This window comes from Phyllopteryx taeniolatus, chromosome 11, assembly GCF_024500385.1.
Source record: "Phyllopteryx taeniolatus isolate TA_2022b chromosome 11, UOR_Ptae_1.2, whole genome shotgun sequence".
Lineage (NCBI taxonomy): Eukaryota > Metazoa > Chordata > Actinopteri > Syngnathiformes > Syngnathidae > Phyllopteryx > Phyllopteryx taeniolatus.
In genome coordinates this window covers 2548759-2563557 of record NC_084512.1, presented here as the reverse complement: position 1 = coordinate 2563557, position 14799 = coordinate 2548759, and the positions used below count along the sequence as shown (strand labels likewise).

The window sequence follows — 14799 nt, the reverse complement described above, 5'->3', positions numbered from 1 at the left end:
TTACACAGGTTTTATTTAACCAAAAGAGCACACAAGTGTGAAGCACAACAATCTAAGTAAAGACAACAATAAGATCTTTGTGAAAAACAAGTGCACGTGGATTGCAAATCCAAACAAAAGGAAGTGGACGGAGCTGCAGCAGAAGGAAGGTACAAGTTTAGATACGAAATACTGAATATTACCTACACAAGAAAGAATACAGATTGTGAAAAATCACAGAAGTACTAACACAAAAAACAAATTCCTGGAACAACTAGACAGCGATCCAACGTGTAACAAGCGAGACTAACCAAAAGCTATGGCAAGAAGCAAAGCACTAATTAAGGTAATACTCCGGCATCTTCCTTCCACTTAAGCTGAACCTAAATACCAAGCGAGGCAATTGCTACCAGGTGACGCAAGAACGCCCCACCCACCAGCGAACTCGAGAGGACTGTGAAAACAGAGAATGACAACGCCAGATAGCAGAAAGACAGAACACGACAGATACTGTATCAAGATGCCCAGAAGATTGTTGAATATCACTTTGGGCATAAGCATTTGGCAAATGCACACATTTTTTATTTGTTTTTTTACTTTGCTCATGCTTCTAAGTAAAATGGGACCCCAAAGGAGACGTTGGTAAAGACGTTGAGCTTTTCAAATATCAAAGAACCCTGGTGACTTATTTCTTGTCTTCATTTCTGTTTTCCCTGCTTATGATCTTGATGCAGTGGCGGTAGCAGTTTACAAGCCGTGTCTGGCTCAGCTTAAATGCCATGGACATGATGGCCATGCCCGAAATGATGAAGAGGGAGGTGAGCATAAAAAACTTGGGATGATGAGGCACAATGTCTCCAAAACCAATTGTTGTGATTGTGATAAAACAGAAGTAGTAAGGGTCAAATCCTTTCATTTCTGTCTCCCACACTGGCAGAATCAACCCTCCAAGAAAAATGTAAGCAAACACTATGAAAAGAATAAGCACAAATGGTACATTGAGGGTTTCCATAGTATCTCCTATTCCTGTTAAGTCCCATATGGCAAATCCTTTGGGCAATGGCAGCATACGATTCAGTTCTGGGCAGGACAGGCTCCTGAGCAGGGGACCGGTTCGTAGGAGATTCTCTTTGGCAATAATCTTGTCAAAGATCTCTCTGTTTTTTTGGAGCTGCATGGAATTGGATTTCACATTCACTTGACTTTGCAACACTTCCCGGATGTTCAGCACTTCATGAACCACAACGTCATGGCTGAAAACAATGGTACCATCTTCCAAGGTCTGATGGTTCGACTCCCTCGCTTGCATCTGAGTCCTTAATTGGGACCAACTGTGTGAGCGCAGGACTTTGAAAAAGGCGTGAATATGAACATATGCTTTGGTCATCATAGTAGCCAGGAAGTCACCAACATCAAGCATGATTAAAAGCATTAGCGGAATGCCCACCATAGCATACAAGACACACGCCACCTTACCAGGCAGGGTGACTGGATAGATGGCCCCATAGCCTGCAAAGGACATGAAACAAAATTAACACTTTGAGCATTAGAAACACTCAACAAGAACACACAAAAATACTGTACAGTAGTAAAAAAAAATCTTTCAATCTTAAAAAAAGAATATATTCCTATAATAAGACAGCTTGGGCATTTTAATGTGCATTTAAAGAGTAACTGGTGCACCTTATATGGTAGCGTATGCTGATTGATTTTTTTTGTTTGCTTGTTTGTTTAATGTGCCGATTGGTGTTGGATAAAACTATTTTGGTCTCTGGAAGTTTGTGATTTGGCAGCCCTGTATCTCCCCTTGGATAACAGTTCAAAAGATGATCGCCTGGATGGAAGGGGTCCTTAATTATGTTCGATGCTCTGAAGTTAGCCTGATATGGGGAGGTATGCAAGAAGGGCGAGGGGGTAGGGTGTGGTATGCAGTTGTGCAGCCTGCATACCACACTGAGATGCAGTACGTGAGGATGCTGTGTAAAATGCCTCCAGTAGCTTCCTTTCCACATGATTCCGCTTGAGCAGTCTGACAAAGTAAATTGTCAACTGAGAAATGCTGACTTCTCAAAGATTCCAATAAACTGATTTCAAGCAACCACTTCCCGTCTGGAGTCAATTATCTACTTGAAACAGTATACTCAAATAATGTGTGTTGTAGCTATGACCACATAATGTTGCTGACTAAATCCAGAACAACACACAGAGGAAAATTTGCTTTTAACCCCACAAGCTTTTTGTGGTGATGGAAAAGCATTCTGCTCCCCTCTTTGAATTGCAGGCTTCAGCCATTAGCCATTAGCTGACTTAATCACTCATTTTACGACTGACTACCAACAGACTTGTGAAACGTTTCAACTTTTAATCCATACATTCATGCCAAAAGAAGGAATTGTAAAACTGAAACAAGAGAAGACTAAAGTTCCCTACATACCACTTCGCAAAAAATCCAAAGTACTAGGACTACTGGAGAGTTATACTCCAACCGACTGGGCCAGGTCCTGAGGCAGAACCACTTTCCTGAGGCATCCACATGCGACACTTCATCTCTTTAAATGGACTCTTATGCCATTTTAGCCAACACCGTACAGCATGGTACTATGCAATAAAGTTGCCCACTCGACATCCATTGCAGCCTGGTCGTTCTGAAAGGCGGATCACTCCATCTGTGGTCCCTTCGCAGGGTTTCTTACTTCTCCCCAAATGGGGTTTTGAGTTTTTCCTTGACCGATTGGGGGGTTTAGATCACAGGATGACATCCATCTTTGTCAACTCTGGGCCTGTGAACCCCTTTGAGACTGTTGTGATTAAGGGCTATACAAATAAACTAACTGGAAGTGTACCTGCTCAATCTAATAAGACCCAATGTAAGAGCTGCATCGAAAATTCAGCAGTAGTTCCAAAACATTTCAAAGATTTTTTAAAACATTTTTATTCACAATGTTTTAGTTATTTTATTTCACAAAACATCCATCCATCCATCCATTTTCTTAACCGCTTCTCCTCACGTGGATCGCGGGCTGCTGGAGCCTATCCCAGGTATCTTCAGGTGGGAGGCGGTGTACACCCCGAACCGGTCGCCAGCCAATCGCAGGGCACATAGAAACAAACAATCATTCACGCTCACATTCACACCTATGGGCAATTTAGAGTTTCCAATCAACCTAGCATGCATGTTTTTGGGATGTGGGAGGAAACCGGAGTGCCCGGAGAAAACCCACGCAGGCTCGGGCAGAACATGCAAACTCCACATAGGCGGGGCCGGGATTTGAATCAAAAAACATTCTCTTCTTATTATTATTATTAAATTTACTATTAACATGATATCCCCCACGTTGCTAAATAAGACATGTTAGAAACAGCTCTCTGTATGAGGCTATGTAGGTCTATACCAGTGCAATGTACAATCCAAATAATACAAAAGTATTGTCAAATTTAGGTGAATTTTTACAATCAATACTAAGTATACAATGTATTCCATTTTTTTTAATCACAGCTTGATAGCAAAGCATTGTCTTCTTTCTATCATACACCAGATGTGTAAACAACTATCATTTAGCAATTCGTTGTGAAGTAATATCACAGAGTACTCATTCCTTATTAACTTAATTCATTTTTTAAAAAAGCAAAAAAATAATGACTAAATAATGACTAAAACAAGCCCTCACAAGATCTTGCCTAACCCAGATGAACATTCATTTCCAGTATGGTCACTTTGATGACTTTGTGTTTCTCAAATTTTGTTGTAATGGGAACTGCTGCCAGATGCATCTGCATACTGCCCTCAAATTATTGTAAGAATTAATTTTACGTTTTAAATCTTGGGGAAAAATATGTCTCTGAAAGTTAAGTTAGAGTGTTTTATTGTCTGTTTTATGTTGGTTAACGTTTTACAGTTGTGTAACTGACAGGGAAGAGTGTTGTTGACAAATGACTTATATTAACCCAACTTTTTGCCCTAATCAAATCTAAGAGTGATTAAATATAATTTTTATACTTTTACCATTTTTAAAATTTTGACCGTGGTTTACTTATTCTTACATTCAATGTTAAATTTTACTTAAAAAATGGCCTGTACAGTAAATAAAGGAATTATTATGGCATGTTTTGATCCCAACTGCCCTGTGTCAACCGTCGAGACCTTCAGGTTCCTGGGAATTACAGTGTCTCAGGACCTGAAGTGGAAGATCAACATCAACTCCCGTCCTCAAAAAGGCCCAGCAGAAGATGTACTTCCTGCGGCTTCTGAGAAAGCACGGCCTGCCACAGGAGCTGTTGAGGCAGTTCTACACAGCAGTCATCGAATCAGTCCTGTGTTCTTCCATCACAGTCTGGTTTGGTGCTGCTACAAAAAAGGACAAACTCAGACTGCAACGGACAATAAAAACTGCTGAAAAGCTTGTCGGTACCCACCTACCCACCCTCGAGGACATGCCAGAACAAAGACAAGAGCATGCAAAATCCTCTCGGACCCTCCACATCCTGGTAACCACCTCTTCCAGCTCCTTCCCTCAGGTAGGCGCTATCGAACAATGCAAACTAAAGCAAGCAGACATTCCAACAGCTTCTTCTCCCTTGCCATTCACTTCTTGAACAGTTAATTTACAATTTCATCGCAACATGCTGCCCATTTTGTCTTGAGTTTGTTCATCTCTGTCGGGCCAATTACACTTACTCATGCACTCACTGCAGTAGTCTCGCCACACTGCACTACTTGCACATCTGTTGTTGACCAATACTGGCCACTCATGTGCTTGAGTAGCATCTGTACTATTTGCACAATTGACATTGTCCCAGATTATCTCACAACTGGTCACTTTAAACTGCATACATTTCTTGAAGTCTCTGCGCCCTTTGCACAATGGTCATTGCACCGGACTATTGTTCTATTCGTCATTTCAAACTGCTCTAATTGCTAGAGGACTCTGAATCTTTTATGCACAATTGTCATTGTTATTGGTCAGTGACGGTGTTTTTTTATGTCTTTATGTCTCAAAAGTATTCCCTGTCAATTGACTTTCTGTTGTTGTACTAGAGCGGCTCCAACTACCGGAGACAAATTCCTTGTGTGTTTTTGACATACTTGGTTGGCAACTAAAGAAGATTCTGATTCTGATTATGATTCAAATATGATTATTTCAATTTCCATTATTGCCTTTAGGAAAAGTTATCTTTGGAACAAATTGTGTTGGATATTGGAGGCTACTCTGTGGTTTTCCCTGGTGTGTATTTGAAAATGACATGACTAAAGACGTAACTTTATTTCAACCCAAAAAAACAAAACAAGAAACAGGCATCAAACAGGCAAAAAGTAGGAGTTGGGGCTTAAAAAAACAAAAAAACTGACTTCCATTTAACATTTTTGAATATAATTTGTTTGATTCGGAACACAAACACATCCCCATTTATAAGAGGGTGTGGACACTATTGCTACTAAATTATCTCAGTTTATTTTCTTTTCCCCTCTCCAATTCCCCCCCCACCCCCAATTGAGTTGTGCAGATTATCGGCCACATTTATGATGGACAAAGTTTGGAAATGATTTATCTTGGTCTCAATGTCACAAAAAGCTGACATTTGAACAGGGGCATGTAGACTTTTTATAGCCACCGTAGTACCAGGACAGCCAAAGGTAATACAGACAACTCAAGAGAAAAGGCGTCACAAAACGTAAACCTAACCAAGGAAGAGAAGAGTAAATCTATATTGAATTTCAACAGTAAGGCAACAGTCCAAACAGGACTTGAACAGTAGGCAAGACCCAGAAATGTCCATGCTAACTCACCAGCAGGCTTACTGGAAGAACTGAAGGAGTGCTGTTATTGATTTTACACACATATCTGTACTTCCTGCAAACAAAATGTCTGCTCTTAAAAGTAAGTGATGTTTCGTGTTGTATTTTAGAAATGACTGGTTTATACACGTCATTTACAAGTTTAAAGTCTATGCTTTTCATTGGTTAACTTTTTACACTGACAGGCAAGAATATTGCCAAATGAAATGCTACTCACCCTTTACTTGTATTCACCCAACTTTATACTACTACTAACTATAGCAGAAAAGGTTTGACGAAAGAGCACAAAGAGCCTTTATTTATTTTTTATTATTATTACGTATTTGCTTGTATTTTTAAATGTTTTAATTGATTTTACCACCTCACCCCTCTCAGTTCCCCCCTTCTGGCCTCAGATGGGTCTACTGAGTTCGTGCATGTCCTGGGTTTCCCAACTGTTTTTTCCCCCCAGTTTTATAAAATATATCAGAATTAAAATTTGACTCGTATTTTGTTTTATGTTTATTTTTCTCTGTCAAAGGATTTTGTAAACACGTGTTTTTAAAGGTTGTATTATAGTTGTAGTTTATATTAGTATAAAGTTATTTCATCCGGACAAAAAAATAAATGAATAGCAATGAAATTCCTCAGTAGTTTATGATAACAAAAAGACTCTTAGCCTTGATTTACTAAGATCCCAAGTAAAACTAACTAACTAAACAGTGGATATGAGTGATAAAAGATATTTAGTTTGCGCAAAGCAAACTAAATTAGCACAACATTCTTTTTTATCCCTCATTTCGTGGTGAGTTTAAGTATTGCTTCAGACAAGCAGCAACCTTTCCTGGGATGAACAAGCCATTTGTCTCCGTAAGGCCACTTTATTTGGGAATTATACAAGGAGTACCGCAGCTTGTCTCCATGGTGATGGTTTTGCAGTTTTGCACACAAAACATCCTGACAGCCCATATCCTGTATTTAAAAGAGGTTTTTGTCATGTCTTTGTCATGTTTGCCCATTGCGCCCCCCTCCATCCTGTTTTGTCCATGGTGACCTGAAATGTACGCGTTGATGAAGAATGGCAAACAAGCGTGGCGAGTTGTCGATAAACTATATGTCGACGGCCAACTGTTTCGTGATGCCAATGTCACGCCCTTGGCTCTTCTTGGTAAGTACTTCTTTTGATCTGTTGTTGTTATGAATTGTCAAAAGTGGACTGTATTTTGTTTCTCTGTTTCCACTTTTGCTTACACAAACAAAAAATTTAAAAAAACGAATCACGCATGCCTCCTGTCTGTTTTACTGCTCTGCTTGCTTCCACACACACTAAACGCACAAGTCGCTCAAAACTCTTTTTGCGCACTACAAACAACCACCACATACCATATTATCCCCTTGTCACTGTTTGTTTTTTATTTTCAGTATTTTTTTCGTTACCCTTCTATGTACCCTGGCTTTGCTTTACTTAAGCATCTCTATCACCCTCTCTAAATAACATTTATCAACACAATACCAAAAAATCTCCCCAAAACTGTCAAAAAAACAACAACAAAGAATGCATAGTACCAAATCTATTTAAAATTATGATACACGCAGCCATTATATGTCACACTTAATTTTTGTGTCATGGAATGTCAATGGCATTCGATCGCAGGCAAAGAGAATTAAGATGATGGACTGTACCACTAAACTTAGAACAGACCTCCTCCTACTACAAGAAACGCACCTTACTGAGTCAGAAGAAAAATGCCTCATTGACTCTAATTTCACTCAGGTTACCTCGGCCTTTTATAACTGTAGACAAAGAGAAGTCTCAATACTAGACCATAAAAGACAACTTTTTACAATAAATAGTACAGTAGCATATCCAGAAGGCCAATATATAATTATACAGGCTATAATATTTAACAATCTTTACACAATCGTCAATGTATACGCTCCAAATTGAGGAAAAAATTAAACACCTCACAGAAGAATATGCAATTAATCCGACAGATACGCTTAGAAACCAACTTCAAAAGGCAAAACATCAATTATCTTATCAAAAATAACAAATTTTCTACAATAACAGTTAATATACACTAACTTTGAGTACAGTAATAAATCAGGAAAATTCCTTGCAAACCAACTTCAGCGCAATAAAGAAAAGTCATTAATTAAAGCCATTCAAGATTCAAACGGCAATTATTATTTACAATTGTTATAGCAGCTTATACGCATTTTCGTACAACCCAGACCAAAAAGAAATTGAAACTTTTATTAAGGATCTAAACATTCCTCAATTAAATACACAAATTAAAGACAGCCTTGATGTTTCTTTAACCATCACAGAATTTCATAACGCATTAAAAATATGAAATCGGGACGAGCGCCTGGCCCGGATGGAATCTCAGTCGAATTCATTAACTATTTCTGGCCAATACTAGCTCCTCTATTTCTCAGAACAATCAATGAGATAAACGATAAAGGTCAAATTAGTAGCCATATGAACACAGCTTCAATTAAGTTATGACTAAAGTCAGGTAAAGACTCCACTCTCCCAGCTAATTATTGGCCCTTATCACTAATTAATGTAGATATCAAGATGATCTCGAAAGCCCTCGCAGTGAGACTTGAAAAGGTACTCCCGTCGATTCTTGGCTAGAATTGGAACAAAACTGCAACATCTAACTCCCAAAACTCCCATTTATGTCCAAAAGTCTTAAACGCCATAAATGCTTCAAGAACCCGATAATCGCGTCCACCTTAGCGGCTTGGCGGCAAAGTTTGGAATCTACAGGATCTCAATTAGTAGGGTAGGGTGCCATTTAACAAAAACAAGACTATCTTCGTAAGTGTGAAAGTAAACTTTAGAATTTTGCATTCTTTGTTGTCAAGGTTGTTTTTTAAAAATTATTATTAATCTATTTAATTTTATTTTCCCACAAATTTTAGATCGGTTTGCATGGTGAGGGGACACATGCATGGAGTGGGGATCTTCTTCTCTTGTCCCTGTGTTTGCGGTTCCGGCGTCTGTGGGGACAGAACTTTCTTCACTCCTTCCCGATCTCGGGGTGGGGGGGGGGGAACTACTGGGGTGACCTCCAGGGGAGTGTTGGTGGTGTGATGGTGACCCGCCCATGTTCCGTGGGTGCTGGCGCCCACCTGGGTACCCCGCTCTGGCTGCTGGTGGGGGCGGTGGGGCCCCTCTGTCGGTCCTCGGGCCTGCTTCCTCCTCTTCTCTCTGTTCCTTGCGTCCTGCTGCGGTCGCCTCTTCCTCTTCCCGTGGGGGAGCCGGGTGGTCCCCTGCGGGCTGTGGGTTTTTTGTTCCCGCCTGGTTTGGGGGGGGGGGGGGGGGGGTGTCCACCTCCCACACTTGGGGGCGGGTAGTGGGTGCTGGCGGAAATGTGGGTTCACGGGGGGGTCCGGGAGTCGGTGCTGTGAGTCTGGGTGGGGCAGCCCTCTTCATCGGTGGTTTTCCGGCCTGATGAGCCCGACCTGCAGGAGCCATGCCTCTTAATCACTCACTGAGCACACGCTCACACCACTCACTGGATATAGTTTTCTAACTAATCACATCTGGGCACATGTAAATACCAAGGGGTTCCCGGGGGACTGGTATGGGGTCGGGAGGGTGTGGGTGCTGTTTCCCGGTCCGTGTGTCCATGGCATTGGGTCCCTGCGGCCCCCACTGGGTGGCCAGTTGTCGGGGCGCCTCGGTGGGGTCGACGGACCGCCCAGGCTCCCTCGGTGTGGGACGTGTCCCGTCCACCGGACTGCTCTCGGGTGGACCCCTGGGCCTGATCTCACCCCTCGATTGATTGGGTGGGGTCCTTAGCCACCACGGTGCGGGCACAGCAATTACAGGACACTTCTGTCAGTCTTTGTGCATGTAAAACGGTATCAATTCACTTGCATGTGTCCGCAGGCACACACCCCTGGGTCTCTTTCACTGGGTGTGGGGCCACTCACTTATTGCGACAAATAACCCATAAATATGCAAATTGCTTGTGTATCCCCTCACTCATACTCTCGTCCTATGGACTTTTATAATTTACATAGTCACTCCCACACCACTTCAATTGTACAGCCGAGTTCACGATCCTTGTCCTATATCCTTCTTCTCCTGTCCTTGTCCTGTTGTAGCTTGTCCTGTCCTTCCCTCACAGGCTGTAGCACTACAGCCCCATGCAACACTCATATTTAATGTTTCATTGTTGTAGATAATGTAATGACTTACTTTTCTCATCCTGTTTACAATTAGTGCTTTGTCTTTTGTCTTCGTTTCTCTCTCCCCTCTCGAAAAGTTGTTCTGTTCGGCTCTGATTCTCAATGAACCTCAATTATAATACTAAGAAACCACAGCGGAAGCTTAAAAACTCCACTGTGACACAGTAAAACTGTTCCGGCATAAAAGGGAGACATATCTTCCATTTTGCTTGACCGAATAGCCGAATAGGACCAAAAAAATAAATAAAATAAAATAAGTAAGTAAATAAAAAACATTAGGTGTGGAAGCTGACAACACATTAGATTAGCAGTGTCAAACGTACGGCACACGGGCCAGAACCGGCCCGTCAGTGGGTCTAATCCGGCCCGCGGGCTCTGTTCTGCCCATCACTCAAGTTTTAGTTCATTTATACGTATAAACTCCTATTTTGAAACTCATGCTTTTATTTTGACACAATTACAATAGAACTGGAAGTGCTATTAATCGCTTGACTTGACATGCACGAAACTGAGAGAGAGAAAAAAGATCGGTGCAGCGAGGCACGCCTCCTATTAATAAGCAGTAAGAGAGTGAGACTTTGTGTGAAGTAATGCCAATTTCCAGTATGTATCATATTATGTATTGTTTGTTCGGTAATTTCATGTGCAGTTAAAAATGAGTTTGTGAAGTTAATTGGGACATGGGTTTATTAAAGCCCGGATAAACATGGTAGACATCTGACAAACAGATCATGCGAGTGACTCGCTGTGGTGGCGACCCCCTGACAAGGAAAACCTGGAAGTCTTTAGTGAGATGTAAGCTACAAGATAATTTGATGCATGCTAATAGTTGGAGAGGGGTTTGCTAATTGTTTGTGCAGACTAATGCTAACCTCATATAAATTAATTGTTTGTGTTTTCATCTTTTTATGGCAAGTTTGAGTTTCTATTTTGTACTTACTGTGGATATGTGTCCTTAACAGACATAGCAAATACATTTATTTTGTTTTAATTTTTTTTTATTTCACTCTGGGCGGCACGGTGAACGATTGGTTAGCACATCTGCTTCACATTTCTGAGGACCAGGATACAAATCCCAGCCTCGCCTGTGTGGAGTTTGCATGTTCTTCCCGTGCCTGCGTGAGTTTTCTCAGGGCACTCCGGTTTCCTCCCAGATCCCAAAACATGCGTGGTAGGTTGGTTGACGACTCTAAATTGCCCGTAGGTGTGAGTGCAAATGGTGGTTTGTTTATACGTGCCTTGCGATTGGCTGGCGACCAGTTCAGGGTGTACCTCCCCTCTCGCCCAAAGATAGCTGGGATCAACTCCAGTATGCCCGTGACCCTTGTGAGGATAAGCGGTACAGAAAATGGATGAATGGATGTTTCACTCTGTCACTCTGCCTATACATTTTGGCAGAGGAAAACTGCACTTTCATTCTAAAAAGTTCCCACTCTAGTTTGTATGGTGTCTCAGTTTAGCCTTTCAAGAGTTCCAGATGGATGTGGAAATTTATGTAAAAAATAGGTTGTTTTATAGAAGGTACATACAGTTTATAGATCTACTGTTATCTCTAAGTTGCAACTGTAAATGAAAACATCCAAACATCCATCCATTTTCTGAGCAGCTTATCCTCACTAGGGTCACGGGCTTCTGGAGCCTATCCCAGCTATCTTCGGGCGGGAGGCGGGGTTCACCCTTAACCGGTCGCCAGCCAATCGCAAGGCACATAGAAACAAACAACCATTTGCACTCACATTCACACCTACGGGAAAGTCTTCAATCAACCTACCATGCATGTTTTTGGGATGTGGGAGAAAACTGGAGTGCCCGGAGAAAACCCACCCAGGCATGGGGAAAACATGCAAACTCCACACAGGCGGGACCGGGATTTAAACCCCGGTCCCCAGAACTTTGAGGCAGATGTGCTAACCAGTCGTCCACCGTGCCGGCTAAATGAAAACACTGATTCATAAATATTGTTGACATTTTGTGATGAAATTTGAGGTTGCTCATTTGATTTGAAACAAGATTGGCAAGATAAGAATGAATAAATGTGAATCTTTTCCCAAATGTAGTTGTAATTATGTGCACCCCAAAAAAATGGTAAAAAAAAAAGAAGGTTGAACTGTTGTTATTTATAGCTTATAAGGCAACTGATATACTGGGCTGGCCCACTTGAGATCAAATTGGGTTGGATGTGGCCCGCAAACCAAAATGAGTTTGACACCCCTGCATTAGATTGCAAAAACCAGAGATGTAATTGCGGCATCTGCGAAATGGTCCAAAAATCCCGCTGCACACAGTGGGCACTATTTTCATGATTGGTATAAATCCGGCGTGGCAGGCAGTGCAACTGTGCACCAGAGGCGGGTTAGACCGGTGTTGGCAATTTCGTAGACGAGCGCAGCCCAGCGGACCTAATAGTGGGCATACTGTGCTACTGTGGGTGTGTTTACAGCCAACTTAATTCACCACAAAAAAAACCGACTCCTTTTATTCCCTTTAAATGTGGCCCAATGACAGTCTTGACAGAGACATTTCTGTGCGGAAGAGTACGATGCGTAATCGCAGCGATCATGCGTGAGTGGAAGATTGTCACTACTCTGGCGATGGTGTGGCGGCAGACAATTCGAGTGGGTACACAAAATGAGCTGCTGAGAACCGCTGGAGACTTAAATACTGTGTCCACAGAGCTCAGGATCAGTCTAGCTGGGACCCATAAAATTCACCAAAATCACATTAGTCCAGCAGTCAAGCCTGTTAAGACGTGATCTGAGCAGGCATAGGTTTAGACCGACTCTCTGCCCCCAAATTGTCACTCTGCCAGGTGCATCTCAAAGGACACACCTTTGCTGTGCCGGAATGCCCAGCTTGGCTCAGACCGGTCTGCTAAATTGGCAAACACGCGCAATGAGCCTTACGCTTGCACTAAAATCAGAATCCGCTGGCATTTGCACCCCATTGCATATGCGCTGCCTATGAAAATCGAGCCCAATGTTTCCAATAGCACAGTGGGCTCTAGTTGATCTCAACTCTTATTTGAGATTTTTGGCTCTGACTGATCAGTTTTCCTGGGAAGTTGTCCCAAACTTGAGTTATTTAGGAATTAAAGAGGCCGCTATTGATCTTGGGATCATTAGTGTAGCCTTATCCTAATGTATGCTCCGCCATTATCCTATCGGTGAGCACTTGGGTCTTGTTTTTCAGACGTATGTAGTTTTCAAAATCATGTCATTAATTCCCGTGAAGGAGTCATCTTAAAGATGATCAGTTTGCACAAAGTTGGAAACATAATTTTCCAAAATATCACAATGGGATAAAATTATAAGTACAGGTAACAAAGACTATTTGATTTAAGGTACTCCCAAGTCTTTAGTTGTCTTTGCCATTGCAGCTAGGACTCTGCTTCCAATGTTTGAATAGTTATCTCACTTGGGGACACACTGGAATTAAAGTTTGCCATAGCCGCTGCTGAGATTTTGGGGTGTCAGATTTTGTGTGTTCATAACGGTACTTGAAATTTTGATATTTTCCGCCATCGAGTCAATGTCATTATAAAGACAGATTACACTTTAATTTGAGCTGGCCTTTTATTAGACTCTGAATATTTTGTTGTCCATACAAACTCTATGTAAACAATTAGAAGTTGCCAAATGAGATACACTGTGGTTGTCCTTGACCACACATTTCTAGCTTCATGAGTAATCATTTTAGGTTGGTTAATCCATGCTTATTCATTTGTAAGGAATTGAATTGAACTTACCAACTGTTGTGAATACTGTGCACACGAAGAACATGGAGCCAAAGAAGGTCCAGCTGTCAGGTTGCTGGAGCCATGAGGTCTGAAAACCATCTTTAATCATAAGCTCCATCTCCTTGACTATGTCTTGGTGGCTGTATGATGCGCTATCTATAATTTAAAAAAGTTCGATCATTTGTGTGTGAGGGGTAAGTAACCTAATTAGCAAATTCTGGATATGGATAAGTTTAATGTTAACCTGCAAAAGAATGCACACTCCATGCAGTAGGTTTGATTCAGGATTAGAGAAAAGCAAATGAGATACAGTAAATGAAACAAAATGCAATTGCAGCAATCAGCATTAATTGTCAAACGTACTGGTGCGATGTTGGACATGCCGGATAATTTGTCCCAAGAAGTAATGGTACTCCTGTTTGGTGGGGGGTGCTCTCCCTTCAATGTATTGGAACAAAAGCGCGCCCAGCGCTGCGTAAATTACCAGAGACAGGCACAGCATAATGTGAGGAAGCAGCTTCCAAAACCGTGCAATACAAGCGTTAGGCTCGCAGATGGGGTTTATTTCTTGCTTGTCTAGCGCAGATTTCATTTTCTCCCTCCTCCTATGTCCTCGTCTTCTTGCACCGTTGCACAAGCTCTGACAGTTGCCGTTGGAAGCGTCTATGCTCCCGTCTTGCCTTGATGTACCACAAATGTGCTCAGGGTCTGCTTAGTCAGTGCGCACGCACGCACACACACACACACACACACACACACACACACACACACATACACACACACACACATAAACACATTACTAACACAACACTTGCACTCCCAGGGGACATCCACTATGTACCTAAGTGTATTGCTGCCTTAGTGCATGGCAGAGAAGACACTTGTACTTCTTTGGAAATTTAGCTCACTAAAAGGCCTATAGCTATGGGAATATATATATATATATATATATCTATATCCATCATCAATCCATCCATTATCTACACCGTTTATCCTCTCACTAGGGTCGCGGGTATGCTGGAGCCTATCCCAGCTAATTGCGGGCAGGAGGCGGGGTACACCCTGAACTGGTTCAACCATTCGCACTCACATTCACACCTAC

The 14799-nt window shown here is 41.9% G+C and overlaps 1 protein-coding gene across 1 annotated transcript; it reads right to left on the bottom strand.

Moving 5' to 3' along the window:
• Positions 1 to 664: 664 nt before the first annotated feature.
• On the bottom strand, positions 665 to 14595 carry kcnk18 (potassium channel, subfamily K, member 18). The gene is made up of 3 exons (XM_061790293.1): positions 14061 to 14595; positions 13707 to 13853; positions 665 to 1488 (listed from the first exon to the last, which is right to left on the bottom strand). The coding sequence occupies exons 1-3, from the start codon at positions 14287 to 14289 to the stop codon at positions 665 to 667; spliced, it is 1200 nt and encodes a 399-aa protein (XP_061646277.1). The 5' UTR covers positions 14290 to 14595.
• Between the last annotated feature and the right edge of the window lie 204 nt (positions 14596 to 14799).